This window comes from Halichoeres trimaculatus, unplaced genomic scaffold, assembly GCF_033239565.1.
Source record: "Halichoeres trimaculatus isolate MK-OKI-2021-1 unplaced genomic scaffold, fHalTri1.1 fHalTri1_scaffold_22, whole genome shotgun sequence".
In the NCBI taxonomy this organism is placed as follows: Eukaryota; Metazoa; Chordata; class Actinopteri; order Labriformes; family Labridae; genus Halichoeres; species Halichoeres trimaculatus.
The window spans coordinates 16,894,686-16,922,377 of NW_027437200.1; the positions used below are offsets into that span (position 1 = coordinate 16,894,686).

The 27,692-nt window shown below is 38.8% G+C and overlaps 2 protein-coding genes across 5 annotated transcripts; one reads left to right on the forward strand and one right to left on the reverse strand.

The window, feature by feature from the left end:
• Nucleotides 1–2,257: 2,257 nt before the first annotated feature.
• tnk1 (tyrosine kinase, non-receptor, 1) lies at nt 2,258–14,273 on the forward strand. Of its 3 annotated transcripts, none has more exons than XM_074661796.1 (15): nt 2,258–2,328; nt 2,478–2,594; nt 5,911–6,089; nt 7,255–7,319; nt 7,422–7,601; nt 8,938–9,090; nt 9,172–9,449; nt 9,531–9,657; nt 9,797–9,943; nt 10,036–10,130; nt 11,380–11,622; nt 11,979–12,043; nt 12,502–13,028; nt 13,113–13,208; nt 13,703–14,273. In XM_074661796.1, the coding sequence occupies exons 3-15, from the start codon at nt 5,927–5,929 to the stop codon at nt 13,874–13,876; spliced, it is 2,313 nt and encodes a 770-aa protein (XP_074517897.1). In that variant the 5' UTR covers nt 2,258–2,328; nt 2,478–2,594; nt 5,911–5,926; the 3' UTR covers nt 13,877–14,273. The 3 variants fall into 3 exon arrangements, with proteins under 3 accessions (XP_074517897.1, XP_074517896.1, XP_074517895.1); XM_074661795.1 differs by having other exon boundaries at nt 2,266–2,339; XM_074661794.1 differs by having other exon boundaries at nt 2,269–2,594.
• Nucleotides 14,274–15,689: 1,416 nt separating this feature from the next.
• LOC141784402 (phospholipid scramblase 2-like) lies at nt 15,690–27,584 on the reverse strand. 2 transcript variants are annotated; one of them, XM_074662233.1, is made up of 8 exons: nt 27,480–27,584; nt 25,744–25,847; nt 22,307–22,602; nt 21,494–21,536; nt 21,100–21,320; nt 18,409–18,570; nt 17,962–18,123; nt 15,690–17,871 (listed from the first exon to the last, which is right to left on the reverse strand). In XM_074662233.1, exons 2-8 carry the CDS (start codon nt 25,754–25,756, stop codon nt 17,812–17,814), a joined length of 957 nt encoding a protein of 318 aa, XP_074518334.1. In that variant the 5' UTR covers nt 25,757–25,847; nt 27,480–27,584; the 3' UTR covers nt 15,690–17,811. The 2 variants fall into 2 exon arrangements, with proteins under 2 accessions (XP_074518334.1, XP_074518333.1); XM_074662232.1 differs by lacking the exon at nt 27,480–27,584 and adding an exon at nt 26,343–27,146 and having other exon boundaries at nt 15,691–17,871.
• Between the last annotated feature and the right edge of the window lie 108 nt (nt 27,585–27,692).

Below are 27,692 nucleotides of genomic sequence, written 5' to 3' on the forward strand. Positions count from 1 at the left end.
AGAAATGGAAATCAAAGTGAGTTCTCTCACTCAGGAGAAATTGGCTGGACAGGAGGAGAAGTGCAAAGAGCTGACCAAGATGAGCGGCATGAAGATGAGAATGGATGGACTTGAGAAAATGGACAGAGAAATGCAAAGGAAGAGGAAGAAGGAGAACACAGATGAAGACAACTAAGTGAAAGAAGATGAAGAAGCAGGAGTTAGTATTAACACCCTGGGTCTCTCATTTATATTTCTCTAATAACCAAGTCTCACCTATTTGACAAATCAAAAACATGTGCATCAATTGTTCACCTTTTGTTCCACTGCCATGCGTCACATCTAACTTCTTCTCCTTTCATTTCAGTGTCCAGTGTTTGACCAGCTTTGTGGGTATCAAGAAAACCACAATCATCTCCTTTGACAATTATAGTCAACATGTTTGTCTACTGTGCACAAATGCAACTTTTTTGCATTTTTTCAGCTGTGATTCATGAGCTGAGTTTCTTCACTCCCACTTCAACTGTTATTCAATCTCCTGAAACAAGGCGGCGAGAGCTTCCCACAGTGTAAAACAACACTAACGAACTTCAGCCTTTGAGATTTAAGACTGCAGGGGTGTAAACATCCTCTCTTACACACTCCTTATTGACCCTGCTGGCTTTACTACTCATCAAGTCCTGGAAATGACTTAAAGATATCTCTATCAAACTGTGACAAAGACAATGAGCTGTACTTCACCATTGGCTTAAAGTTCAGAGCGGCTGATTAAAAATTCAGAATCCTCTGAATGGTTGCTTCACATAAATCTATTGTGAGTCTTGAGTAATTCAGGGAGGGAGGAGAGAGTGAAGGAGATACAGTACCAGGAAGTGCAAAGTGCAGGCAGGTCTACTGTGCACCCTGGTTTGCATTCAAATAAACAGTCACATGGGAAGATTTAAAAAAAAATCCAGTCAAACTTGTTTGGCCACAGGAGGAATGGAGGAGTGAAAGACTGGAACAAAAAAAACTCTGAGTCTCCTTTGACTCACAGCTCTGGCAAGTTTCGCTTGAGTCCAAATATAAAAACAAATGTGGTCAATGGCATTATTAAATGTGACGTTTATAGTAATTATTCTGACTTAAGACATGACTTAGAGAAAACATGGATAAATTATGGTGTTAGTCATGCCAGCATAATGAAAACTATCTGATTAATAAAGCAGAAAACAAAGTAAAGCTGTGTGTCATATTTTAAGATTTCTTTAATTATTCCATTGTGTTTCACATCAAAGGGGCCTCAGTTAATTTTGAAGTACATGTAGTTTGATATTTTCTGGTAGTAGAGCAGTTTTTCATTGTACAAGACATTGAATGAATTCTGAACAGTTTCAAAAACAGTCTGAATAAAGTGACCTCAGGAAAGCAGGATTCATTTTTTAATCAAATTTTAATTTCTTAGGATAGCATAACCCAATCAGATTACTTTATCCTTGTACATTATTGTGAAAAAAAAAACAATTAGTTTAACAAAGGTAAAATCTGTGACCTGTAAACACTATTTTAACATCCTAATGCAAGCTAGCACCTGGAAAACAAGCAGCTAGCTTAGCAGGATGCTCACATTAAACTAGCATTCAGTTTTAGAAAGTTACACAGAAATGTTATTATGTAATAGCTTTAGTTATATGAATAAGTATATATGCAGCTAAAACTCTGTTTACAAATACTGTTTTTGGCTTGATAACTAGCTTAGGGGTTTCTGACAAACTAGCTTTTCGTTTTAGCTTAACAGTGGGGTTTAAACATAGACTATAAAAAAAGAGTTTTAACTGTTAAAGCTATGACTTCAAGTCTGGTTTTAGTTTGGGAACTCATCTTAATTTTTTATTTAACTAAGTCAGTTAAAATAGTTTCAGCTAAGTTCAACAATTCTCTCTGCATTTTAACCAATTTTAGCTAGTTAGCCTTCCAGCAGGTGTATTTGTAGTTAGCTTAAATTGCTCTGGTACAGTCTGGCTGACAAGTTGGATTAGAATTTAAAATAATTTATAATTTATATATTTAAATTTTAATTTAACTATTGACTTATCCATTCATGTAGTTGTGTATTTATATATGTTTGTTTAAATTAATTAATACTTTAATAAAATCCAGCGGGGGCGTTTCCCTCCACTTAACCTACATACCCGCACCGTTAATACGTGGTGACCTATATTAGTAATTAGTACCTTGGATTAATGACATCGTAAAGAAAATACAATGTTCAGGTTTTGTCAGTTTGTTCCTAAGGTGAGAAATCAGGAAGAGGTGTGGTCAGCAGAGTAACCAGAGAGAGGCGGAGAAAGGAGCTGAAAACACACACAGGTAGATCACAAGTAAGCTAGCAGAGGATTACCACAACAGAGCTTTGACTGTTTGACCACTTATTTTTTGGGGGAAATTGCCTGGATCTTTAAGGTTGTGAACGATTCAGGGGAAGTTTGAGGATTCAAAACAGGAGTTGTGATTTCTAGGAGAGTCCTCGATCGACGTCGCTGGAGGATTCAGCCAACATGGATCACCTGAGTCGGTGTTTGTGTGGTTGAAACAAAGCTGTCAAGGACCGGAGATCTGTCTTACTGTGGTTTACGGTGAGTGGTAGCTGTACCTGTCAGGCAACATGATAAAATAATACTTTCACAGTCACTTAGATCTGAAAACAGGATGTGCACTTATAGCTGCCTTGCAATAAATGAATCAAAGATTATATGTATGTTTCAAAAATTGCTCATTCCCCTCAATAAAAGGGTTTCAGAAAGTATTTCATAATTTTTCTCCTGCTAGTAAATGATGCATTACTTCCACTCACATTTGCTTTACTCCTACATTTAAAAGAATGTCAAACATCTCTTTTAATTTCGTAAGAGGCGCACCTATTATGTATTAAATAACAATTAGAAATATTAGTTTGGTGCCTTGTCTTTGTGAATGGAGCCTCCTCAGAGCTGCTGTTGACTGATGGTGTCAGAGTGACTGCAGGGCCTTGATCTTGATTTGTTCTCCTTCTCAGCCAGAAGACGACATCACCAGTGTAAACAATACTCTCGGACTTAAGTGCTGGATAAACAGCAGTGGTGGTCATTTGAAGTTACAGATAATGCCTAACTGCTGCCTCTTTAGCCCTGTTAAGCTTAATAACTAACACTTTAAAAGTAGTTGTAATGCATGCCACCATGCTGAGAGCATTTTACAGGAGCTGAGCAGGTTAAAGATTCAACCTTGTGTACATAGAGAGGTTGATCACAGTTGGTTTTGTTTCCCAGCGTGCATCAGTTTGAGGGTTGTCTTTTGAATAGGAATGTAACTGGCAGAGACTTCACCTCATGCTCACTCAAGTTGGGAACAAATTAATTGGGAGTAGTCTCTGGAAATATATGCAAGCCCAGGCTAGTACCCTCATGCACTTGTCTGTTTTTGCAGCATCAGTCGGCAGTTAGAGAGACTGACAGGTTGAATGCTGAGGACGAAGTGGCTCTTCTGGCTGTTTGTTGACGATGTTAATTTTTTCCCAGGGTGGCTGACAGGGGGGAATGTTGAAGGCCTTTTCTGACTCATACCTGCTGGGTTTGGTGAGCTGATAAGCAGCTGATTTATGGCTGAACAACCCTCCAGGAACAGTAAAAGCAGAAAGCAGAGATCATGTCACACAAAAGAAGAATTTGTTGTGTTTTAAGTTTTTTGCATTTTATTGCACTAATTTCGAACCATCTAACAACTTTACTGCTATCATTCAGGGCATTAAAAAGAGATGTTTTAAAGAGAGTGAAGATGATGCTTCAAATACCCTGATAAAGCTGATTCTAAGTCATTCATTTGTCAACATGCATCAGTGGTAATATAAATACTGTGCGAACAGGATCCTGTCTGACTGGTGCCCCTAAACTGACAGACGAGATAATGTTTCCTCCGCTCAGTTTTTTCACATTGTTTCAGGACTCTCTGTGGGATTGTCGCCTCAAAGGTTCAAATGAGTCACAGCTCAGAGAGCTGCAGTGATACAGTGACTAGTTTTGTAATCCAAGAAAAAAAGAAAGGCTCATTTGTTTTATTTCCTTTCCTTTTAATCACCTGCTCTTTTTTGTTTGTCTGTAATGCTCTTTAATGACCCAATCATCTGGGTTTAGCCTTATTGTTAAGCTAACAGCTGTGTAGGTGTGTTAGCATGAGCAAATGACAACATTTTTTGGAAGTGGAATTTAACACTATGAAATTTCCATGTTGTAAACTTAATCAAGAGAAAGTAAATCAGGTTTAAAATTGAGTTTCTTTGCAAAACACAGCAGATAAAAACTGTTAACACAGCTCTGGCTTCTAACATAAAGAGCCTTTTGTAAAATCCCCAGGTAACCACTGAAGCATAGGTTGGAACCGGAACTGTTGGCGAAACATTATCCTAAAGCAGCTGTTTCTCTCTGATGTCATGTTTGAGAAAGGGATTAAAACAGCTGTTGAATTAATATACTGCTGTTTTGCGCAGATTTAGATTCTCAGAATAATCACAAATTAACTGCTTCCAGAATAACCCTTTTTAGCTTCTTTAGCTTTTTTTTATTTAGCTGTAGTTAGCATCTATCCACTTACTGTACACTACTTAAAGCAAGAAATGCTAACACCAGGGAATAGTGTTGCAGTTAATTGTGAGACGAGTAACATTTCCTGCAAACACAGTGATAGCTATAAATATTCCGAGCAAAGACAAAATAACTAGCTTAAGCATTCACTGGCTAATTTAACTTAAACCTATCAATACTTGAGTCTTAGCGAGAAATGCTACTGTGAGAGTACTGTGAGATTGTGTTACAGTTTATTATAAAATTGCTAAACTTTCAGCTAATTAAATGATAGCTTTGAACATGATGCTAGCAAAGAACAAATAATTAGCTTGAGTACTTACTGGCTAATGTAACTTAACAATTAACACCAGTGATGTAGTAAGATCTAATATTAACATAAGTTTAATCTTAGCAAAACTGCTAGCATTACTTTAAAATAGGTGTACAGTATCATAAATGTTCAAATTTTTAGCTAACACAATGATAGCTACCAAAGTAATGCTAGCAAGGACTGGCTTGAGTGTCCACAGGCATATGTGAAATACCCAGCAAACAGCCATGTTGGTTAAATTAACTAATATAGCGTAGCTAGGACAAGGTTGTATGCTAGTTTTTTTGGCTAACCATGTTTAGTTAAAACTTAATATTCTTGAAACATAACAGTTGTGTTTAAAGTGGGTAAAATAATAAGGGTAAGGGTAAAAAAATAATGATAATAGAGCGCTTTTCTAAATACTCAGAGACACTTTACACAGGTTAATAACGTCTTTTATAAAAAACAACAGAGTAACAAAACAGGAATTTAAAAGAAGCAAAACAAGAAAAAAAACAAAGTTCATTCAGAGGCAGTCAAACATTAAAAACATTTTTAAAAAGTGGGTTTTGCCGGGTTTTTTGAAAGTAGAGAGGTTGGGACTGGTACGGAGGTTTAGTGGTAAAGCCTTCCAGAGAGTGGGGGCAGCGTCAGATGAAGCTCTGTCCCCCAGGTTTGGTGCTTGGTGTCAGGTGGGAGGGAGAGGAGGTGGGCTTCAGATAATTGAAGGTTACGGGAGGGGGTGTAGTGGTGGAGCAGGCTGAAGAGGTAAGAAGGGGCTTGGTTATGGAGGGCTTTGTATGTGAGGTGGAGGATTTTAAAGTGTATTTGCAAAAATGCAATTGCAGTAGTCGGAAATAATAATAATTAATCTGCTAGCTAAAGAACCTGAAATGCAGCAATACAGGACTTAGCATTTTAGCTTCCTAACCTGAGCTGTGGTGTCTGTTTGAATATGATAATTTGATTTAAGTGTCTAAGAGTGAAGGGCAAATTAATGTCCAATCATCGTCTTTTGACCTTTAACCTTTGGCTCTCCAGGCAGGTCGGCCGGGTCATGCTGATGGACCAGGACACTCAGTGGTTGTACACACTCCTGGCTGAAGTCCAGCTGGAGAAGTTCTACCTGCGCGTCAGAGATGGACTCAACATCACACGTGTTGATCACTTCGCGTACGTTAAGGAGAGTGATCTGGAGCAGATCGGAATCAGCAAACCTGGTGAGCATGTCGTTCCCTTTGATCATCTTATAACCTTTAATTTGTCACAGTAATAAAAACAGATATGAATACCTCTGGTACTAGAGGATTGTTTTTTTAATGTGTAATCAACTTTTGGTTTTACTACTAGCTGTTGATTAAAAACAATCTTATCTTAGTTATCTGTACCAAAGCTTTCAGACCTGTTTTACAGCCTTTCTCACCAGATAGTTTATTTTATTCTTATTCTCTGGTCCTATTCAATCAATCCTAATCGGTTTAATAATATAAACACACCATGCGGATAGTTCTGTATTGGAAGCAAAGGATACAAAGTTACAATTGGAATAGTTTTTTATGACAAAAGCTGTAAACAAACAAAAATCATTTAATGTCCAAAAAATACATCGTTCACACCAGCAGTTAAACTTATATGTATCAGAATTTCTGCATTGTTTTGTCTAGCTCTATGTACCCTCGTTCAGAAAGGTCCTATCTGAATAAAGAATGAAGAATTGTCTGAAATGTTATAGTGATTCATAACCATAAGGTTTTAAATGATTGAGTAAATAAATGAACATTTTCCAGCTTGTTCCTGCTGCAGTTAATCTGGTTTCTTAATCCTTTTCTTGAAAATATCAAAGCATTTTCTTTATGTCTGCTTTGCACACTCATAACCCAGGTAGTCAGACATGTTATGAGTCCAAAATGTGTTCAGTGAATCTTTTGTCCGCCTTTATTTATCAATCCCACCCTTTTCCCTCAGAGCACTGAGCTATTGTTTGCTCATCTCACTAAACACTTGTGGGTGTGTGTGAAAACTTTTATCCTCTGGAATATGATCACATCTTATGTAGCAAGCTGGCACTAGCATGTAAAAAGTTTGCCTTCCAGCAAATTTTTGCCATGATTATGATGGTGTCGCTTTGAGAAATCACTGGTGGCTACTGCGAACCTTTACTGAGATGTCATTAAAGGGATTAAACAGGGACTTCCCAGGCTCATCTGCATCTAACTGGAACAAAAGGGACAGTAACAAGAGAGGGGATGTGATCCTCAACTGCAGGGTTTAGACTATAGAGTGCAGTCATTGTCCTTCGTGCTTTTAACTCTAAAAGGAAGTTGACTGAGTAACAATTCACATATTTGTCACTTTGGTTTGATGTCTGTCTTTTCTTTCTTCCAGCTCAAAGAAGACTATGGGAGGCTCTGAAACGCTTCAAGATAAGCTCACGCTCGCGTGCACCCAAGGTCTGAAACACAAAGTCACATCAGCTTTGAGTTGATTTTGTATTTTCTGGAACTTGTATGTAATAGATGATAGAATATTGATTCAAATCTTGATGCTCCCAGGTTGGTCGAGGCCAGGATGGGCCGGAGCAGTGGAGCGGCCCTGCTCAGAGTCAGGAGGGAGGAAACCGGGCTCTACCATGTCTGATCCAGGACAGCGAGCTGGTTCTGGGAGAGAAGCTCGGTTCGGGATCGTTTGGGGTGGTGAAGAAGGGAGAGTGGCACACGCCCACTGGGAGAGTGGTAAGACACAGTTTAAAGCTGTACTCTGCCGGCACATGATATACAAACTATGCATGATGGGGTGGGAGAAAAAATCAAAAATTAATAAATCAGGATTTTTTTTGTTTGAGAGTATCAAAATAGTGATTCTTTGTCAAAAAAAACTTTATTTTTTGAATTTTAACTCTTCATTTCAGTCTTTGTTTATAAACTGATTGGAAAAAAAGTTCCCACTTTTCTCCAGCAGAGGGTGAAATGTTTCTCTCTGACTTACGTAATGTGCATTTTATGGAAAATGTGGCTCCTGATATGGTCTGTAGACTTTATTATCATCATTAACTTTTTCACATGGTCTGGTGTTAAAAAAAAAAAAAAAAAAAAAAAAAAAACCTTAAAATTGCAATATTGAAGAATCACAATCAAATTGAATCTGCACCCCAAAAAAAGTAACAGAATCGACACGTTAGAATAGCATATCACCCCAGACTTAATGCATGACTTATATTGAGATGTAGTTCAAGGATTTAGAAGTCTAACAAGATCACAATATAATGATAACTTGAAGAAGGGGTATTGTGCTTTATATTGTCTCTTTTGTACCCCTGTAGTTCATTTACATGATCTCCCATGGCTCCATGCGCATCAAACCCCCTTCCCTCTGATTTGCCAGCCTCTGGAGGCCTATCAGGGTCAGAGCTATGGGCAGACCTTGGTGTTAGAGGCCTAACATACCAAGGACCAGTTAGGACATACATCCTTATGAGATAACTTTATCACTTTAACAAGTCTTGATATCATCGGAATGATGTCGTGAAGATTTTGTCAAGCTATGTTTTTAACAACTATCTGGAGCAGTTTACAATCAGATTCAGGAAATTCAACAAATTATCAATACACATTAATTTAAAATTCTGGGCACTTTTTACATGAACATCAAGCCATGTTATTGTTAGCCATTTTTTAGCCATTTGTTTTGATTTTAAAGTGGGCATCTCAAACATTTTGGTTCATTTTTGTATCAAACCCTCTTTTTTAACACTGGTGGGGTAGTGCTGGTGGGGACCAAAACAGAGCTAAAATTGGCAGAATATTGGAAAACAAAGTCATATTTCTCTTTAAGAATGTTGTTTTTTTCTCTGTTTCTGTTGGATGATTCCTTCCACAAACTTCACCATATTAAACTTTTTGTGATGACAAAATGTCAGTTTGGTGTTTCTGCTGCCACCAAGTGACCAAAAACTGGAATTGCAGGTCTCTGTACATATAAATCTATGTGGTATTCTAGTTCTCTCTGGAAATGTCTGTTTTCAGGTAAAAGTATTGCTCTGGCTTTAATTTCCTGTCTTGCTCCTTTCAGCTGCCTGTAGCAGTGAAGTCTCTAAGAAGCAGCATGTCCAGGCAGACAGACACTCTGACAGACTTCCTCCAAGAGGTGACCACCATGCAGTCTTTGGACCACCCCAACATCATCCGGCTCTACGGTGTGGTGCTCACACAGCCTCTGAAGATGGTGAGAACACAGTGAGACTCAGTGATAGTTAAAGGGTTTGTTTTGTGTGTAGGACTCAGTCTACAATCCTCCTTCCTCCAGGTGACAGAGTTGGCCCCCTTAGGCTCACTCTACGACATGCTACGCTCTCGTCAGTACGAGTACCCTCTGGTCCGCCTCTGGCTCTTTGCGACTCAGATCGTGGCGGGGATGGATTACCTGGAGACCAGGAGGTACATCCACAGGGACCTGGCAGCGAGGAACGTGCTGCTGGCGTCCAGGGAGATGGTGAAGATCGGTGACTTTGGCTTGATGAGAGGGTTGAGCCAAGAGGCAGATCACTACGTCATGTCTGCACACAGGAGGATCCCGTTTGCATGGTGAGGGGAATAAGGGACTTTGGAAATTTACTGAGACAGATGGTTGGAAATTGTCTCGTAATGCTGCTGCTCATCCTCCAGGTGTGCTCCAGAGAGTCTCCGTGTGGGCTCCTTCTCCCACGCCTCAGATGTGTGGATGTTTGGTGTCACCATGTGGGAGATGTTCACCTACTGCGAGGAGCCGTGGTTCGGTTTGTCAGGCAGACAGGTACGCACTCGTCAACTACAGTTGACCTTAATGCGTATTTGGCTTCAGTTTGGAATGTGTGACCGCGCCCTGATGCTTTTGTAATACGCTCTGTGACTCACAGTTATGTAATGACCAACATACTTTCTCCTACGTGCAGATTTTGTGGCGTGTGGAGCGGGAGGGCGAGCGCCTGGAGAAGCCGCCAGATTGCCCCCAGGAGCTGTACGCTGTGATGAGGAAGTGCTGGGCCTGCAACCCACACGACAGACCCAGCTTCGCTCAGCTCATCACGATGGTGGCAGAGGTGTGCTGTACAACTGAATAACCTCTGTATTTACTCAACACAGCAGAGATACGTGTTCATTTGAGGACTCATACATTTATGTGTCTTTTTAGGCTAAACCAATGGAGGTACAAGCAACCAGAGACTTTGCTGAACCCAGGAAACTTGCACTTATGGCCAACGACCTGGTCACCGTCGTAGATCATGGGTGGGTGAGAGAAAAGAGAGTGAAGGGAAAGGGACCAACAGAAAATGCTTTCTTAAAATGAAACAGAGCTTATTTTATTATGGAGTTAATCCAGAGTCAAAGATCAATTTTTTTTAAGTAATCTAAACTTAAAGAGGGGTATGCTTTCCCTCATGGTACATGATTTACACCTCAAAAATACTCGTTCTTACGCTGGTGTTATAGAAAACATTTATTTCAGCCTCTGTAATAAACCCCCTTCATTTGAGCTGCCGTCTCTTTAAGGCTCTCTGCTCCGTGACCCCCTTCCCTCTGATTGGCAGACCTTGGTGTTTGAGGCCCGTTTCTTTTTACATTAGTAAGAACCAAAAAAACAGAGAGCGAAGACCTCCGCCAAGCATATCGTGATTGTCATCAACACTTTAGTCCTACTTTAATGTTATACTCCCTTTCAGCAGACTGTCTGCTACAATTTGGTGTTAGTTGCAGGTTTGTACGATAATTTGTTTCCTGACAGTGTTGAAAATTATGATGACCCAGTACATATTTCATATTCCAGATCTTAGTATCTAGAATATTGCCAGGATCTGGATCATACTTTTACATCTGTCAGAAATTATGGTGACCTTGTCTTGTATTGTTTTGCAAAGCAATCCGACCATTTATGGTGGCGTTATATACACATATAGTGAAAACAGCCCTATCTCACAATGATAGAGGATCCTTTAAAAAAGTCCTGGGTCCAGATGGTGATCCAGATCACCTCCAAAATTTGATCACCTCTTCTTTATCCCATTTTGAACAGTTCCTGAAAATTTCATGAAGATCCATTAGTTACTTTTTGAATTATGATGTTCACAGACATACAAACTCTCCCAAAAACTTAACCTCTTTGGTGGAGGTAATAATTAGTGTCATGAACCAGTTAGGATATCCTGTGTCATGACTTCATCATTTTAGCAAGTGCCATCAAGATCTTACACTTTTTTAGATCAACCATTTGGTGCAGTTTACAGTTAGCTACATGGATTCCTACATGAATTAAATACGTAGTGGTTTGAAATGTGTGCATGCATTTAGTAAAGATATCCAGCATTGTTTCTTCATGTCTGTGTGTCATATGAAGGAAAGCATAATTCCCCCTCTTAAAAGTTCCTTTATGTGCTTTCTCCATACCATGTTATGCCAGCTCAAACACAGGTATTCTGATTTGACATTATTCGAGTTGTCGTTTGTTAATTGACTGATCTGTGTATCCGTCCCTGTGCAGTTTGGAGCTGTGTGAGTGGAGAGGTCAGAACCACCGGACGCTGGCAGTCGGCTGGTTCCCCGCCACACTTTCTGCACCGGTTCTACCTCCACCTGCAGCCGTTGTGCCCGCCGGGAACCCTGCACCTAATCCACCATCTAACACCCCGCACATCTCAACCCCGCTGAAGGGCAGCCTGCAGCACACCGCACATGGGGACATCAAACCTGAGCGATCCTGGGGAACACCTGAAAGCCTGGACGAGTCAGTACAAGCAGCTTTGTTTTCATTTTGGTTTCACTGTTTGGAGTAGGATAGTCTGTTGGGAAACTGTTGTTTACCTCTCTAATTTGCTTTTATTTGTAAAGAGAACTTGACACAAACAACCTGCTGCTATAAATACACCAACATAAGCATCCCAAGACCAAAGTTCATCTCTTGTGCCTGTAAATTTCTGCTCATAACCTCTACTAAACCATAAAAACCTCCACTCAGGCTCTGGAGCTTTATTGCTGAGTGTTTTTGCAGTGCAGTGCTGAACTTTCACCAGCTGTCAGTCAGTGCGATGTTTGTGAGCTGGGGCTGTCACACTAATGTGTTTACTCTTCTGACCTGTGCAGCAGTGGCAGCTGGAGGCCGAGCCCTGCCAGGGAGAAGGAGGGAGGCAATCTGCAGAAAATGTCAGGTAGGAACAGCAAATAAAACCAACAGCTGAGAGTAAATCTTTAAGTTAAAGAAGTAAAGTGACTTTAAACACATTTTTACTTGCTTTATGATTATGTTAATAATAAAATAACTTGAGAATGCTTTTTAGAAGTGGGTACAGTTTCTTTTGCAAGTTGCACAAGTAGCATAGTAAGCTAACCCAGCTTTTCATTATTTTGCTAAATGTCTGAACTTATGATTTTTGTTATGCTTTCAGATGATACCAAACAGATCATGCATCCGTTATTTCATTTTTCTTTCTTCAATCTGCTTGTGTGCTCATATTTGACCAGCCTGCCCTCTAGTGGTTTTATTCGTTATCTACATTCAACCTAAGCCAGAGCCACTCTGTCCAACAAGTTATGTAAATTAATGATTTAATCAGTGATTTAAAAAAAGACAGATAAGAAAGAAAAAGATGTCTTCTTGATCTTGTAGGAATGTCTCGAAGCCTAGAGTCTGTCTTGGGGGAACACCGTCCTCGGGCTCACACAGTCAGCGAAGTCAGAGTGGATCAACAGGGTCGACTGTTACCTCCAGTCATGGCAGCTCACAGTGTCATCCAGCAGGACTTCCGTCGCTTCAGCGAGGCCAGCATCATCCCGCCTCCCAGACCGCCACCTCCTAATTTCAAACGGCCAAACATGAAAGCACAGAGGAGACCCTCCGTTCACCCGGTCCCTGGTACCACATGGCCCCCCCAGATGATCATCCTCCCTCCAGCACAAACACAGCCTCTACCTCCACCTCAGCACCCGCCTCAGCACCCACCTCAGCACCCGCCACAGTACCCGCCTCAACACCCGCCTCAGCTGGTCATGGCGGGGTCAAACCTGGCTAAAATGAGCAACATGGCACGCTCAACGCCTCAGCTGGATGACACTGACAGCAGGGAGAGGGAACGGGGGAGAGAGCGAGACAAGTCACCCCAAGTGCGCAACACCAGAGACAGTCTCATTGCACAGGTAAGAAACACATTCCACCTTCTTTCTCTCTGTGTTTTCTTGGATTTTAATGGGTCCAAAGATTCACTGGTTTGCTCTTCTAAGGTTATGGAGGCTGTCCACGGAGCAACCACTGAGGAGGTTCTTGTTGCTCTCCAACGAAATGACTGGAACCCCATCAGAGCTGAACAACAACTCAAGGTAAAAACAGACACCTTATCTACCTCCGATTTGATCTGTCGGTTATTTGTTGGAGCGCAAAAGTTTTTAAGTGAGTTCACTTCAAGTAAAATGTCGTCATTAGCCTATCTATCATATTGTGGATTGTTTTTCACAGGGCTTATATGATTGATATTTTTAGAAAGGTTGTGTTTTGTCAATAGCCGCAAGGTAAGAGTTTACATGTGGTGTCACAGATGTTGTAGACTGGCTCATGCATTGTACTCAGGGGCTGTGGATGGAGGCTATGTGGAGGAGTGGGTGTGATAGTAAGGCCCTGGAGCACATTTGTATCCTGAGGTGAACTAACAGGTAAATCTGGTTGTGCTTTCCATACGTCTTCATGTGAATGAAGTTAAAGCAGTACCAGAGAGTGTAGCAAGACAAACTTTATGCCTACTCTTGTTTAAATGTTAGCTGTAGGTGCTTAGAACTTCTGTTTTTCACTGACCCCCAACCTTTCTTTTTGTCAACAGTTAGAGCAGCTGTACTCACTGAGCCTCTGCTCCAAAGAGGACTGTCTGAGGATCCTCCACAGGTACCAGTGGAACCTCCAGCTAGCCAGCCGCTACCTGCTACGGTGGTCACGGGAGGACAGACAAGGCCCAGACAGGGAGCGACCCCAAATCAGCAATGAAAGACGAGTCTGAGTTGATCTTTCAGACTTAACTTTTGCAGAAATAAGAGAACTGACTTTATCAGCATCTTCATGATAGTCTGACCCTGAATAGACCCACTGTCACTGACCACAAAATAACCAACACAGAAGATGTTGGATGCAAGAAGAACAATATTTTTAACATGTTTTGTTAGGAGACAATGACACTTTTTTAATGCTTTCATGGTACACTATCCGGTACATTTTATTTGTATGTAATTTGTAAATACTAAGTTTAAAATTGTTTTATTAAATAAATATAATGATCAGATGTTAATAGCGAACTGTTTTCTGATAATATGAGCATTTTATACAAAGTGGACTACCATTACTTTTAGTTTAATAATCGTTTACATTGGTTTCTGTTGATGTTTTTCCTCTCCACTGGGTTTTCTCCAGATTTAAAGTATGTAAAAACTTGTAGAAATGTTTAGTCACTTGTAAACATAAAGTGTAAGTAACAAGTTCATTCTTCAATCTTGTGACCAGTTTTTAATACTATTCGTTAAATTAAAATGGATGCAGTGTGTGTTCTTTATCAACAACCAACGGTTTGAGGCCTGCTGCTCTGTAACCGAAGCTAACAGCCTGAGGCTACGTTAGTAGCCGTTATTAGCTTCTAACAACCAAAACGAACTGAGCTGTTGTAAGTAAAGAGGCATTGTGGGTAATGTAGGAACCTCGTGAAGACAATTTATGGGATTAAGTGTTTTTAGTCTATTTTGTTTCGAAAATTATCGACAAAGGTGTAACACGCTAAAGAATATATTGGCTAGCATCGCCAACAAAGTAACGTGAGCTAGCTAAAAAGCTAACTAGATAGATAGATAGATAGATAGATAGATAGATAGATAGATAGATAGATAGATAGATAGATAGATAGATAGATAGAAATATGTTATATCCATGTCCAACACTGGTTATAATTTAAAATATTAATTGTGATAACTTAAATATGACAGGAAATACAGTATGAACATATGATCCAGTAAAGATTAAAAGAGTTTGTTTGTGTATTCATGTTATTTTGTAAGACTTGGTCACTTTATTTAATTATCAAGCCCTGAAAGGCTAATGAAAGGTTTAGAGGCCCAAAATTCAATTTATTTTTAAATAGAAAGGTCATGGACTCTTGTGCTACTGAGGCAACCACTCATATAATTACAGTGGTCTGTTTGTGTTTGGACACAAGTTTCTGTTGGTCGTCTGCTGTATTCTCCTCAGTAATTTGTGATACAATGAGAACTAACACTATGTGCCTCATCCTGCCAGTGTTTATCTTTTTTGTACAGCTTTTGAGATGCACCTGTAGCTGTACCTCTGACTTGTTGTCTCCTGTAAAGTAAAAACAATGGGAGTAAATTATAATTTGTGCCAGTGGATGGACTTGTGTAGACATGCCTTTGTAAATATGTTTGTATTTCCTTATTGGTACCAGCAGGTGGAGTGGTATCATCTTCTGACATTAATCAAGAGGGATTTTTGCCTCTTCATATCAGCACGTAACAAGGACACGGACATTATCTTTATAGATCAAAGAAGCTGACATTGACACGATTAAAGCACATGTTGTGCTCAAGTTATACAATAACTAAGCAGCATAAGAGTTGGAGAGGACTTTGATGGTCCAGATTAAGACTAGATTTCCCTCTGGAGCAAGGATCAAACTTTCCAGGCTGAACCAGATGTTCCACTTTCAGGCTTTAGATTGAAAGTCCCTCCCTTAAAAAAACAACTCCTTGGGTCGCTCAGACAGAGAACAAAACAAAACTGCAACATTTAACATCTGTTTTATTCCTGAACTTGTTTGATACACAAACACAAAAAGTTATAAAAATTATACAAAATGGTTTTGATTCCAGTGCAGGAAACTGAAGCAAATAGTTCTGCAAGCTGCAGTTTTTACTAGTTCAAAAAAGTAAGTGCTGCTAGTTAATGTCAAAACAAAATAATTAACTCTGTAAATCCTTTGGTTAAATCTTCAGAGGTTAGAAGTCATTGCAGGATATGTATGTATATCTATGCATAAACAATAAGACACATTCGGTTACAAACAGTATAATAGAGAGCTGCATTTTAGATTGGAGAGCACTCATGGCAACAGAGCCACGGGGGAGGCACACCCAACCGGTCACACAAGGACGATTTTTCAATACAGAACAGATTTGCATTCAACAGCAAGAGGCAACGTTTGCAAACACTGACCAGCTTTTTGTGTTTCAGCTTCAAAGCTAAGCACTCAAATGAGAAACATTCACATTCAGGTATCTTTCAGTGAAAGAAAAAATAATCACAAAATAGTCTCTTCTGAGGTGAGGTCATAGCAACGTTTCCTGTCCTCAGCTTTTGCTTTTACTTCTTCCACCCACATCTCTTTCTTCCTATTTAAGCCACATTCTAAGTCATCTTTACTATCACACTGGCACATGCTGAAAGCAGACAGTGGCATCTGGAGAAATGCATAGAGGGTGGAGTTTTGCTGTGACTTAAATCCCCATGGAAACCACAAAACCACAAAGGGAATATGAGAGCAGTTAGTCTTGGTCTGTGCTGCAGCTATGTTAGATGATTTACTCAAAGACACAGAGCGTTTATGGGGAGAGAAGCTCAGCTGAGGCAACAACAGAGCACTTTGGTAAACACTGTCAACATGTGTCAACTATTCACAACCTTATCTAAAAGACATTAAACATCCACCTACTTCCTTCACTGACACAACTTCCACTTTCCTAAAGGAGAAGCTAAAGTAAGTTAGCCTGTTTACTTGAGTTTGTGGTCAGGTTTGTTTACAACGTTTCTGCTTCCCTGCGCTAAGGCACGACAAAAACTGGAGCTAAAGGCTACAATGCTAACATACCCAGATTTACTTACTTACATCTGCTCATACATATGACACCACAGAAGGCATGATGTCAATTCCACTAACTTGGTTTGGCTGTTGCATGCTAAAATTTGCTAATCAGCATTAGCTGCTTGCATGCAAAAACAATAAAATGCTGACTCACAGTGAAAGCTAGCTTTGAACTCACTAATAAAAAAAAGCAAGCATGACTACCTGCTTTTACCTGCTACCATCTCATGCTAACATGTTATAACAATAACTAGCTTCCTAACATGCTAAAAATATTAAGCTAGCACGCCAGAGCAGGTATAAAGTGGACCAATTTTATCAACTAACTATACTTCACTGTAAGCTAATATTTGCTAGTAGCGAAAAGAGCTACAGCCGAGGTTAGCAAGTGAAAACCTGGTTTTATAGGAATATGACAAGTTAGATTTTTGTCCTTAAAATAGCATTTGATTAAAATCTTAAAAGGTGATGAGCGCTGGTAAGTTTCACCTTGAAGGCACCATGGATGTCCCAATTACTCATGCTAATTTGTTTTTAAAACACTTTCTACCAAATACAGTACAGACCAACAGAGTCACTATATCCTCAGCAGTAGCTCATTCACACAAGGTATATTCCAATTTCCACGTTGAACACGAATAACAGCGACATAACAATCAACAGCCGTTACATATGAACATGAAATATTAATGCAAGTGTAGCATTAAGCAAATACACACATGGAGTTTTACTTCAAATGTGAAACAAAGAGGATGAGGTTGACTTTCTTTGGTAGGGATAAAATCACAGATGGAGGTACATCAGCTGAGTAAAAAAGAACAAAAGTCCATAAAAATTAGGTAGTACTAGAAAAATGCACACTGTGACGGCCAAAATCAGCCACAGATTAAAAATCAGTCCTTGGCAATCACAGAAATTCAGGAGTGTGTTAGTTTGGATTGGTCTGTGTGTAGAAAAAAGTGCCACAGTGATGCCTGAGGCAGAAAACTGAGAAAACCCTTTGAAAAAAAAGCATCAATGGAGAGAGCATAACTTTAAAGCCCAAGCTGTGGTTTTTCCTCCAATGTATTCTTCTGTTATGAAAACACAGTGCTGCGCTGGTTGGCCTCCCCTACTTTCTCGAAGAACATGAAATCCTGCAAGTTTAAATAAAAACATTAAAGTCGACCAAAAATCTAATCAAAGCAGGAAAATATGAAGAAAATAGAGAATGAATCTGGACTCACAATGAGGAAACAGGCTCCCATGAGCACAGCTTTCATCTTCACGTCCATGTCCAACGGGAACTGGATGCCAAAGTTGTCGGTGTCTGTGAAGACTTCCTTTAACAGGCCGCTCCACTGCTTACTGATGCGACCCACTGGTGTTTCATCATCTTTACCCGTCAACTGCAGAGAAAGAAGAAGACATGATGTTAATGTTCAGAGAGAGGAACAAAGAAGTGTGGTTTACTTTGTCACACAGAGTTGGGCGTGAAGACAAACAAATCAGGTATGATGTGTTAAGTGTTTGGATATGCTCAGCTGCTTTCTGCAGTTTATAACAGACCAGGTATCCATAAATGGTATTGATCTTCTATGAATGTTGGTAGCAAATTAAACAGATCCTCTGGGATCTGAAACTCTTGGTTAAGTTCCAAGTGCTTGTTGAGATTCGACCTCTTTTAACCTCACCTCAAAGTTGACGTCCCCACAACAGTTGCAGGCGAAGCAAGGCCCCGTTAATTTCATCACCGTCTCCTTGTTGGGTCCCTGGATGGAAAACTTGGGCTTGAAAGGGTGCCAGTCCTGTTTGATATAGCCTACAGTGGTGCCCGGTGGTGCCTGGACCTCCATCTGTTGATCACAAATGAAATCAAATTAACATAGTTCACCTAATTAGAAAGTAACACCGCACGCTATAAATAAACACGTAATGGGGGTGGCATGTAATGGCTGGAGTTATGAGGGAGTGTTTGACTGGTTCATTGTGGCTCCACATGACAAAGGTAATGTGTCTCACATGGATCCTGTCTGACAAGCAAACAGAAGTGCAGATTGTACGAATGCAGCCTTTTTCTGTTCAGGCCAAAAGTAAAAAAACTGTAGCCAGACTGCAGACAAAGAGGTTAAAAAGACAAAGAGGGAACTCAGAGGTAGACAGATAAACGATCAAGAAAGTCTAAGAGACAGATTGGACAACAAAGAGCCATTCATGGTCTTTGGAAGACTGAGGCTGCTCTCAGCAACTCAACACCGACACATCACAGAGAGAGGAAGACTCAGGAGTCTGAGAAAACGAAGGCTGCAGATTTTTATGTCAACAGGTTCAGTTTTTAGTCTCAGTACGACAATTTTAATCAGGGAATTCAGCTGCAAACACTGGTATCAAGACACTCTTATCATTTGAGACAACATGTCTGTGGATGAAAAAACAACCATGACCAGTTAGACCAGTTCATACAGTGTCATTCCCCCCAAAGTGTCCTCTCTCAGTAAACAATCCAGTTATTTTCAGCAACTCAGAAACTGTTTCTGAATGCTTCAAATTTCAATCTTTAATGAGTGGGCTGCAAGAATGTCAGAGAAAGCTGTTTAACAACCTGTTTAAAAAATAATAAAAGACAGTAGTTTTTGTGTTTCTAAATGGTCAAAACCAGTGTTAATGTTGCAGTTCTGAGGACTGTTTTCATTAAAGGACATCCAGGGATTTCCAACATTTTTCAACAGAAATGTTCAACAATATTTAAAAACAGAAATTGCAAGAATGTTTTCAATAAAAATATTCATTGTGTATGGGAATGTCCCAAACCGGTGACCTTCTAGAAAATGGTTCTTCGTACACTTAACATAATCACTGGTACCCAAGTACCTTATCTAGCAAAACTTTGCATCCTGGGTCTAATTCCAGCTGACTTTGTGGCTAGCTGTAAAAATAAGACACTGATCAACTTGGGTCTCCTGCAGGCCAGAAGGATGATCGCTTTATCTTGGAAAGAGACTGAAGTTTCTTCTCTACAGTCCTGGATAAGGGAAATGACACTTTCTGTTACGATGGAAAAACTAACTTATGTTATGAGAGGTAGAGCACAAGAATTTAAAGAGGTATGGACACCCATGATGAGCTTTCTTGAACAACAATAATGACAATGAACTGTGGAGTGTGACAGCCACTTTTATTTATTTATGTATTTTACTTATTTTCTATTGATCCATTTCTTTACTCATTTATTTTTAAATATGTATACTATTACTGTTATTATTTTGAACTCAATATTTCCGTTGGATACTTTTTGCTATTTATATTCATGTATTACTCTATATTATTGTTTTTTTTCTTTCGTTTTTGTATGTTCATGTTGTTTACAATAAAATGTTTGTTCTTTTTCTAGTGTATTATTATTATTGTTTGTTGAAAACTAATAAAAACATTGTTCAAAAAAAAGTTTTTACAGAAAAATAAAATTGTTTTTTGAGTTTTTCTGAAAGTGTTAAAACTTTAGAGAAAATTTTGGAAAAAAAATTACAAGACTTGCAAGAATTTTTCTTAAAACTGATTAAATAAAAAAGAAAAAAAAAGGAAAAAAATCAGGATGTTGCATTAACATTTTTTAGGGTAAAACAACATTCAAATGGAATGTTCTTGAAGTTTCTGTAAATTACCAGGAACCATCAGACATTTTGAGTAGTTCTTGAGGGATTTTGTTTTGTTTGCTTGTTTTTAAATTATCAATGACGTTTCTTTGGTGTGTTTTTAGGAAATTTTTAAAATCTTAAGAGAATGTTTGTTGCACATCAATAAGGATTTATCTTGAAAAAAATCCAGATTTTAATTTTAATAACTATCAGACACCTTCAAGTAAAATTTTCTTGTTTTTTTTTTAAAAGGATTTGCAAGTTTTATCGGAATTGTGAAGGGAATATTCAAAATCTTCAAGATTTGGCAAGATTATGGTACTGGCCAGGCTATAAATCGAGTATATTTATTTCATGTTTAAACCTGTAACCCTTCACAACTGTTTTTATTGACTATAATCCATGGTAATAATCATTATTTTTATTTCTTCACCAGAAAACTGGGATACAAACAGACGAAATCAGTTTTTTCCTCTGCTTTAAAAGTACTCCAGACAGTGAGTGTAGTTAAATGTTAACGTACAATATTCAATATTAACAATGGTAGGTGTTATCTTTGCGCACTACAGGCCAACATTGTGACCCAGATATCACAGTTTAATTCCAACTGCTGTGAGATATAGAGACAATCAGTGACCAATGAAAGACTGAATTTGTTTAATATTTGTCTTGTTGTAGTAGTTAGAATGATAAGAGGTGTGAAGGAGTGCTTTTAATAGTTCCTGACTCTTTAAATCCACACATACAAACCTCTTGCAGGCAGCAGGGACACCAGCAGGAGACGCAGCGAAAAGGCCGGATGAGACGGATCACCTCCCTGTCGTTGTTGTCTTTTATTTTCATGTCGAAGCTGCGCAGAGAGCCGCAGCAGTTCCTGGTGCAGCAGTCGTTCTTCTCCTTAGCTTTGTAGATCTTTTGACCCAAGGAGTTTTTTATCTCATACTGGTTGTTGGTCTCGAATCCAATGAATGCTGGGTGTGGTCAGGAGATGGGGGAGAGAGAAGGAAAAAGGGTGGAAAGGTGAAATACAACATGTGGATAAGAAGGAAATCTCAAGGTTGAATGTCATTTTATCATCTGATTTATGTTGAGAGGCTGGAAAGTTCAAGGATACGGTGGAAACTGACAGCGTGTCACAACTTACCTTCAAGGAGTTCCACTTTTTGGTGAATGAGGATCTGGTCGACCTGAAACCAGGAGAGAGTTTATGATAAAAAGGTTTCAACAAAGTTTGAAATGTGATCATAAATTCTGCTTTTCAAGGTTAATGAGTTTACAGGCTGACACTTCTTTGAGAAAATATCTTTCAACATAGCTGGTAATCATCAGAATGAAATGTAATTGCAGAGGGACCGTCTACAAAGTGACATACCAAAGAAAAAAGGAAAAATTCCCCCTCCCCCAAAATCTACAACTGCTGTTAACTTTTACTTACACGGAAGAAAAATTTTAACCTTTCTCAAAAAAAAAAAAAAAAAAATTTCCACTGTACTAGAGTATAAACATGATGTCTTGTTTCATAAACATGAAAAAATGCAAACATGATGGGACATTTCTAGTGTTTGCAATGCAAAACAACTCACTCCATGCATTTCCATAAAGCCATACACGACAGAAGTAGCTTTATAATCCTCTTTGAATGCCATAAAAGCGTGAGGTACCAGGGCACTGCTATCTGGCAAGTGGGTCACGCACCCTATGAGGCTGGAACTGAACCCGAGGAACTCAAAGTGTGAAAAAGAGATTCACACTTGATAGGTGTGAAACAGTTTGCTGTTTATCAAGATGAAGTTTTGTATCTTGACATTTTAACTGCACTCAGATAGTGGTGAATGAACAATCTTTTATGAGTCAATATAAAGAAACCACAAATATGCAGTTACCTGACCTGTTAAGGTTTAAACTTCAGCTGCAAGACACAATAAGTCATCTGTTGTTTTGTATCTCTGAGTCCTACCTGTAAGAGGTACTCCAACCCAGGCGGGACACCTACAGGAACTGCTGGAGCACTGAGGGGTGCCGGGGTTATCCCTCCTGGAGGTGCACCGTATTGACCTGGAACCGGTCCAGGTCCCACCTGACCAGGCTGATATGTCACTGGAGGTGGGCCCTGATTGTATCCCTGGTTGTAGGCCATGTTGAAGCCCGGTGGAGGGGCCTGATTAGGGTCACCATATGCTGAAGCAGGAGGATAAGGGGCTACGGAGTGTCCACCTGGCTCTGTCATGGGGTAGGGCGGCTGGTTGTGGTAACCTGGTGGAAAAATTTAGTCAAAATTGTCTTTAAAAAATTTGCTCCTTTAGAAATACTCATACTCCAACATGAAGACAAAACAAAACTCTGCATCTTTCAACCATTAAACACATTAAAAAGCAAGGAAACATTCACAAAGTGCTAAAGTGTGTCCGTAAAATACCAAATTCCAAGTAACTCCTTTCAACAGTGTCAGCAGTGACAGCGCAGAGCGATGTGTGATCACTGCTCCTCTGATGTAACCTAAACCCAGTGAGTCGTCGTGTGTGTAAAGCTGAAGGCAGTGCTTATAAGTGTGTGTGTTTGCTGTAGATCAACCTGCTTTCCCATGTGGGGTCAGCACAGCCAATAAGCTCCTTACTAACCAAGCCACAGCCCGAGAGCTTTCAGAGGGGCGGACACGAGGAGCCGCGGTGGACTTTAGTTTATGACTGTTTGTTGCTAGGCTTTATGGGACACTCTCTTCATACAGACTGAGTCTGTTTTTCACAGCCAAGACCTTTAATTAGATTTTGTTGTTTTCTTATCTTAAGTTGTTTGGTTGTTACATCTGATATCAGACTAATTTCCATCACTTTCCCAATGATAACCAAAGGTTTTGGATTGTCAGCGTGCTTTCATCATGTTCTTATTGAGCTGACAGAGAGCTGTATATCTGGTTTAATAGAGTCTAATCCAATAAGGGAACACTAGTTAACTGACTTTCTGTGTTGTTTCTCAGAAACATTTCAACAACTCACACAATTCTTTTCTCCCTTTTCATGAGAAAGACATGTCAGCAGCATCTGTCATGAGACACCACCCAACTCAAACAGGCACAACAATCCATTACTATCTAGGAAAAGGATTGACAATGACAGGGGTTTGGTTTCTAGGTTGCGTCATTGTTTGGACTTAAAGGCAGGAAGGTTAAAAAGCAGTAAAAACAGATTATTCTATGTTCAGAATGAAGAAAAAGAGAAGTACAAACAAATGTCATAACTGATGATCCTTAACGCCCCCCCACTGATCAGTCACACCTACTGTCATACTCGACACAAGGCGAACATTAGATTTTCCAAATATAAGAAATGCATGCTTCTTTAATGATGTTCTGTTGATTCAAGATTTTCAAGTTTAGTGTCAAAATACTGAGACAAAAAGTTGTAATATTGGTTTGATTTTTCTAAATTGCCTGGAATTTGTTGAAGTTTATTGAATCTTTTCTAAAACTTAAACTAAATAGAATAGGAAATACTTTATTTATGTTTAATTCTTTAATTATTTAAGCTTTTTCTATTAATGTTTTTAATATTATAATTGAATAATTTTTTATGCATTTTTTAGAAGTTTATTGAATTTTTTGTTTTGTTTTTTAATCATCTAAACATTGTTTTTGTTCCAAAAATTTCATGATGTTTTCTATCATTTATACGCACTGTAGATCTACTAATATATGTGTACAAAATTTAATAAAGAAAACTGTTTTTTTTTAAAATTCAGGACAAAATTCAGCAACATTTCTGTTTTTCCAATTTTCTTTAATTTGAATTTTCATGAAGTCATTGTTTTCTTTTTTTCACATATTCTTTATACCAAAAATTAGGGTGTTTTAATTAAAAAAAATCTTTGAGAATATCTAATCGCTTATTTTTTTTTTCAGTTCAATGACATTTGTCTAGTTTTTAAAGGACTCAACATTTCAATGGAGGTTTTTGGGGAACTTTTTGAAGACAATGTTGAGCAGGACTAAGAATTTTTTAAGGAATTTTTTTATGCCACAGCTATCAGAATGTTGCAAAGCTCTATTTCATGTTATTTCATGTATATTTAAGTTGGAACTTTTGGACGTTTGACAAAAGTCTCACTGAGGGAAAAGAAAAAAAGTCAGAATTTGCGTTAGTATAGTAAACTGAGAAAAAAAATATTGGAGAATGCAGCCGGATTTCTGAGTAAAAAGTCAGAATTCTGACTTTAAGGTTTTTGACCTGTTTCTCAGAGTTTGTACTTTTTCTGATATTCCTGCTGATCTCAAAATTTAGACGTTAAGTCAGAATTTTAGATTTGTCTTTTTTAAAAAATGTCTTATCCTCAAAAATCTGAAATTCAGTGGCCCCTATCATCTTCTATAGCAACAACATTTATTTTGTGATTTGTAAAATTTATTTTGTGATTGGTAAAATTTATTTTGTGATCAGTGAAATTTATTTTAGGATGGTTGAAATGTATCCTATGATCCTAAAATTTATTTTGTGATTAGTTACTTTAATTTGTGATCCGTGAAATGTATTAGTGCTTTTGAAATTAATTTTGCACTTTTGAAACGTTTATTCCCATTGCCCTACAGGGCCACCGTACTTACCTATTCTGTAGCGACAACAGTCTCCACCTGAAAACTAATCTTTGTTTGGGGTTGGGCATTCAGTTAGTGAATACATTTCTCATCATGGGTCTGGCTGTAGTCAACAAAGTAGGAGCAGGTTTGTTTTCTATTTGATCTTTTGTTGTTGGAAATTTTCCCCATTGAATTCACTTTAAATCATCAGAACAGATTACATACTGAACCTTTTTTATATGGTAGCAGGGGCAGTAAACGCAGTGCTGATGTCATTGGGACCTGTGTGATCTAACTGGCGTCACGTTTGTGTCATGACTGACCAAACTGGTTTGCATGCCACGCCAGTCCAGCTAGATCTATAAATAACTGGTGTAAAAGGGTCACTTTAGAGGACTTTCTCCACATTAAAATTCCGCCCCTTCTTCCTTCTCAACGAGAGTCAGATGTCAAGGCAGGACGTGGGTAATTTTTTTGCCCCTCCTCTTTCCACATTCCTTTTCCTTTTGCAGGAAACGAAACACAAAATTTGATCCCGCATGTTTGCTGGAAAGCTCCCCTCCCCTCATGCTCACAAGCAGCTGTGCCAAAACAACGACACCTTTCACCTCCACTAGCTGCTCTTTTTCCATCCTGAAGGAGGAGTCATGCATCGGGTTAACAAGGGAAATCAGATTTCATGCAGGAATTTGAGCAACTCCTTCTCATAGGAGGATAAGATTCCTGATGAGTGAATTGCTTCAAAACAATGCTCAGAGAAAGCATTAGAAATCCAGCATGTATCAAGTTGCATTTCTTCACCCTAGTTACTCAGTTTTGCAACTTACCGGGATGAGACATCTCTAGAAGACAGCTGAAGCTTTTCTTGATGCTTTTCTGGATTTAACCAGGGCCTCTCTTCTTTGTCTACTCCACAGGTTTCTATGGGAAACTGGAGGAATGGGAGGGGAGGAGGAAAGGAGAAGTTGGGAGGGGTGTGATGAAAACCAGAGCAGAGGGGTGGAGGGTTGCACACACACACACACACACACACACACACAAAAAAGTGTTTAACAGCAGCAACATGTTGCTTAGATTTTCTCATGATCGCATAAAAGTTTGTTTTGTTTTCAGCAGCCACAATAAAAAACTATTGTGCTTATGTAAACAAATCAGGGGAATCAGATGAGTCCCTAGTGCAGCTTATCTTGATGCTGTATGTTTGGGTGCTGACATGCATCGACGTATGAAGTGGGCGTGGGTAAATGACTGGAAAACACTAGGTTATCGTGTCTTGATACAATCATTGAAGGTTTCATAACAAGCCCACCTTTGGTTTTAAGCTTAACCCTGCCTATTTATATCTGGAAACGCAAGATGAACACAGAACTGGCTAAATCCTTGTCGGTGTAAAAAGAAAAAGATAACAAGTGACAGTTTAACTCACCTCTTGTTTCTCACTTTCGTCTAAATACAGTTCATTGAAAATGAATGATGCGTAACCAGGAAGAAAATCACGGTCTTTGGTCCCAAAAAGACGCTTTCTAAGGTCTCCCAAACCTGTTCCTCTTTGCTGCACTGTCTCTGTCACTCCTCCTTCCCATCACTACTTTCTCCTCCCCTTCCCCTCAAGTATGACCTTTCTAAATGCTGCGACATAAAGTACACACGTAAACACGTTCAGACGCAATGGACGCCGTCATTTGGCGGGTAAACTGTTTCTTATATATTTCTTCGGAGGTTTTTCTCTTCTACTTGATGTAGCTTCAAGTTATTAATTAATAAAACAAATTAGGACCGCGTTATCTAAAACGGACATGTTATTATCAGTGTGTAACAGAAACAGGGGAAGAGGGAGGGGCTGGGGTCCTTGCAGCAACCGCCAGAGGGCGCAAAAACCTTTCTCAACAATGTTACAGCAACGCAGTCTACCAAAAACTGCATTAAAATACAAATTAAAAATACAACCATTGATATATTTTTAAGTTGCACTGTTAATAACTCTTAAATAAACCAGTAAAACCAGTCAAAACAGGCCGACGAAACTTACACGTTGTACAAAAGAGTACCTCATTGAGGTGATTTGTATTTGTTTAATATAATAATATTGTGACTATATTTTGAAGTCGTTGCTAATCAGCAGTTACGGTAAGACTATAGCGGTAAAAGTTGGCTTTATTTTGAATTGGGCTTATAAAATACAAAACTGTAAGTAAGACATTTTTGAATCGTAGCAAGCAGTAATGAAACACTAATTCACTCATACAAAGGTAAACCAATAACTAATATTAACCTAGTTCAACTTTCCAATAACAAAGCCATTGTATTTCAACAAGAATAAATACTTCAAATTAATTCAAACCTCCAAAAAAAGAAGAGGAAGAGGAACCAACAAGTAAAAAAATCAACTGGTATAAGTTAATATGACTAAATTTAGCTAAACAAAAAATGCTAATGATCGTATGTTACACTCCCACTGTGAAATAAAGACTAAAAATGTAAGAAAACAATAACTGAACGATAAAATGTGTAAGAAATTCATTTGATAAATCACAATAAGCAATAAAATTAACGTTGCACCGACCTGAGGTAGTCCAACGGCTAATAACGTCTGAAGACAGATGGCTATGGCTGCTAACAGTTAGCAGTTAGTTTAATGAAAGATGATGCATTTATTACTGTATTCAGTCTACATGGTTTAGTATTAGGTGTGCTGCCCCCTGCTGGAAGAAATCAAATACACTTTAAATTTAACCAAGTTATTAAAAGAAAGTGTGAAATATTTTTTTAATACGTT